This window comes from Athalia rosae, chromosome 6 (genome assembly GCF_917208135.1).
Source record: "Athalia rosae chromosome 6, iyAthRosa1.1, whole genome shotgun sequence".
Lineage (NCBI taxonomy): Eukaryota > Metazoa > Arthropoda > Insecta > Hymenoptera > Athaliidae > Athalia > Athalia rosae.
The window spans coordinates 7,039,320-7,042,544 of NC_064031.1; the positions used below are offsets into that span (position 1 = coordinate 7,039,320).

Genomic DNA, 3,225 nt, shown 5'->3' on the forward strand with positions numbered 1-3,225 from the left:
AACCTTACAGGAAGGGACTGGGAGTCCACCTTAATCCAAACAATCGTATCCGTTCAAAAAACTAATAGCGAAGCTACCGCAGCGAGCGTTAACTGATGTGGATCTGTTGAAGTATGCGAACATCCTTAAAATTCCCCATTTTCGCGGGGTCTTTATGCGCATCGGATTACCGGATCGCCGTCCTCGTAGAATCGAATCAGCAATTGTTAATCTCGACGACGAAGATGGACCAGGCACGCATTGGGTGGCGTACAAAAAGATCGGTGACGACGTTGTTTACTTCGACAGTTTCGGTAATCTTCGACCACCTTCAGATCTCATCAGATATTCTGGTGTTGGTAGCGTTAAATATAATCATGAAAGATATCAGAAATACGATACAATCACATGCGGTCATTTTTGTTTGAAATTCCTTTGTAATCAATTGGATCGAAAGAATGTATATAAACTTGAAGCTTACGTGCCGCGATCAGTTTAGAATTTGCGGTCATGGGTGATTCGTTGACGCTAACCATTTCGGGGACATCCACGATCCTTGAAACGCAATACTTTCCGCCAATCGAACTTTCCCCCAGAAGAATTATGTCTTGGGATTGGTTGAACTGTTGACCTTCAATTCAATTCCCAACGTGGATTTTGGTCAGAATAAAATTTACGTGGGGGATGAGGTTATCACTATACCTACAGGTAGTTACGAAATAGAAGACATTGAGAGCTACGTACAGAACGCGCTAGTGGATAAGAATATCACCATAAAACCAAACAACAATACGTTGCGTAGCGAAATCAAGTGTAATCGTACGATAAATTTCCAGCCCAGCGACTCTATTGGTCGCTTGTTAGGGTTTGCCCCACGCATCTTACAGCCTGACGTTGTTTATCAATCGGGTCTCCCCGTAGCTATTCTGAAAGTAAACTCGCTGCGGGTGGAATGTAATATTACAACGGGTGCTTACGCCGACGAACGTCAGGTGCACACGATTCACGAGTTCTTTCCAACTGTCCCACCAGGATATAAGATCATCGAAGTACCTTCGCACGTCATTTACCTTCCGGTCACCGTCAAGACCATAGATCACATTCAGCTGCGAATCGTTGATCAGGATGGAGATTTGGTTAATTTCCGCGGAGAAGTTATAACTGTGAGATTGCACATCAAATCGGAGTAATGGGAATCGTGTATAACAAAAAAATTGGAGGTGGTTATAATTAGTTACCATGCACCCGAGGAGTCAGTCGTGCACCTGTTCCCACCGCGCTAACACGTCAAAACGTGTTGTTCCTGAAAAGTCTAGGTCTCAAGGTTGGAAAAAAAGTTTTAATAGATTGAAGCGTAGGTTCATTTGCATCTATATCCTCTTCTGTGAACCATGGAAGAAATCTTGAACATTCAAACACCGGTTATGTTTGATGAGTCTGTCGCCCACTACGAGACTCACTCACACAAACCGTATGCCTCTTCAAGTTTCAATAACAGCGATGAGATAAGGATAGCCGTACAACATCAAGATCTCACCCTACTACCGAGCAAGAGCTCGCTGCATGTTTACGGTAGACTTATGAAAACGGATGGAACTGTAGCGGTGGCTACAACTCTCGTAAACAATGCAATCTGTCATTTATTCGAAGAAGTGCGCTACGAATTGAATGCTATAGAAATCGATAGAAGCAAAAATGTAGGTCTCACCAGTCTGATGAAAGGCTACGCTTCTCTGAATCCCGGTCAAGCTTGGTTGATGGAAAACGCGGGTTGGTTAGATGTTGAGGAACGGAATCAAAAGCTGACCGATCCTAACGGATATTTTGATGTGTCTGTACCGTTGAGTACGATTTTGGGGTTTGCTGAAGACTACCGCAAGATCGTCGTTAACGCTAAACATGAGTTAATCTTGACGAGGTCTAAAACGGATGCAAACGCGGTACTGCAATCAGCGGACGAAGATTACAAGATTCGGATCGACGAAGTGGAATGGTTAATACCTTACGTGCAACTGTCCGATCAACGAAAATTAGGGCTCCTGAGTTTCATTGAAAAAGATTTACCTATTTCTATGAGTTTCCGGACTTGGGAATTGTACGAATATCCGATGCTGCCTACAACATCGAAACATGTATGGACCGTGAAGACATCGACGCAGATGGAGAAACCGCGATACATATTATTGGGTTTCCAAACAAATCGGAAAAATAACGCAAGAAGAAATGCCAGTCGTTTCGATCACTGTGACATTACCGACGTCAAACTGTTTTTGAATTCTCAAAGCTATCCTTACAGCAATATGAATCTTGACATGAATCATAATCAGTACGCTCTGCTGTACGATATGTACGCAAATTTCCAAGCCGTTTACTACGGAAAGGACCCCGAACCATTGTTGAAAAAGGGTGAATTCTTACGATTCGCACCTATAACCATTATTGACTGTTCGAAACAAAACGAATCTCTGAAATATGGTCCAGTCGATATTCGTCTGGAATTTAAGGCTAAGGATAACTTCCCTACTGGAACATCAGCCTATTATTTAATTCTACACGATCGTGTAATAGAATATAATCCATTAAGTGGTGGGGTGAAAAAATTGGTATAAGACTCATACCGTTCGACTGCGCTCTTCAGTCATACTCAGGATGGATATGATTTTAGATGTCCAAGGTTTCGCGCAGCCTACCGAGAAATTCGTGGTAAAAGATAAGACTCGCGCAGCCCTATCGCAAACTTCAACCATAACCGAGATGGATATGATTTTGGACGTCCAAGGTTTTGTGCAACCTGACAACAAATTCGTGCCGAAAGAACTCTCCGCGATTAACGTAAAACGCGATGTACAAGGTATATTGGGCCTCGCGCGTATCCTGTTTGGACCCCCCTGCCCTTGGGATGCTCTGCCGGTAAAATATAAAGCTACTAACACCTGGCTAATTCGCAATTTTCATGGAATACCTTGGGATGCTGGAGACGTGCCTTATAAGAATGTGGAAAAAGCGTTGAAGACGATTGTGAAAGATGCACGATTCCTGTACGTGAAGGGATTGGAAAAAAAGCATTGGGTTGAATCTGTAATTGGTAGTTCAAATCTGGTCTTCAACTTGGAAGATCTGGGCTGTCCAAATTTGCGCAACCCGGACCCTACCAACTGTTGGTATCACGATTATCATAGCACCGTTCCCGATTACCACTGCGCCTTTGAAAATGTTCTTCTGCTGAAGACTTGGTTTTTGATGAAC

General features: G+C 43.2%; 1 protein-coding gene across 1 annotated transcript; it reads left to right on the forward strand.

Annotated features, from left to right (window-relative positions):
* The first annotated feature begins 1,370 nt into the window (after positions 1-1,370).
* LOC125501381 lies at positions 1,371-2,588 on the forward strand. The gene has a single exon (XM_048656948.1). The coding sequence runs from the start codon at positions 1,371-1,373 to the stop codon at positions 2,586-2,588; it is 1,218 nt and encodes a 405-aa protein (XP_048512905.1).
* The last annotated feature ends 637 nt before the right edge of the window (positions 2,589-3,225 follow it).

Excerpts from the sequence above, each read along its gene's own strand:
- LOC125501381 (XM_048656948.1), top strand. The coding sequence starts at position 1,371 with ATGGAAGAAATCTTGAACATTCAAACACCGGTTATGTTTGATGAGTCT.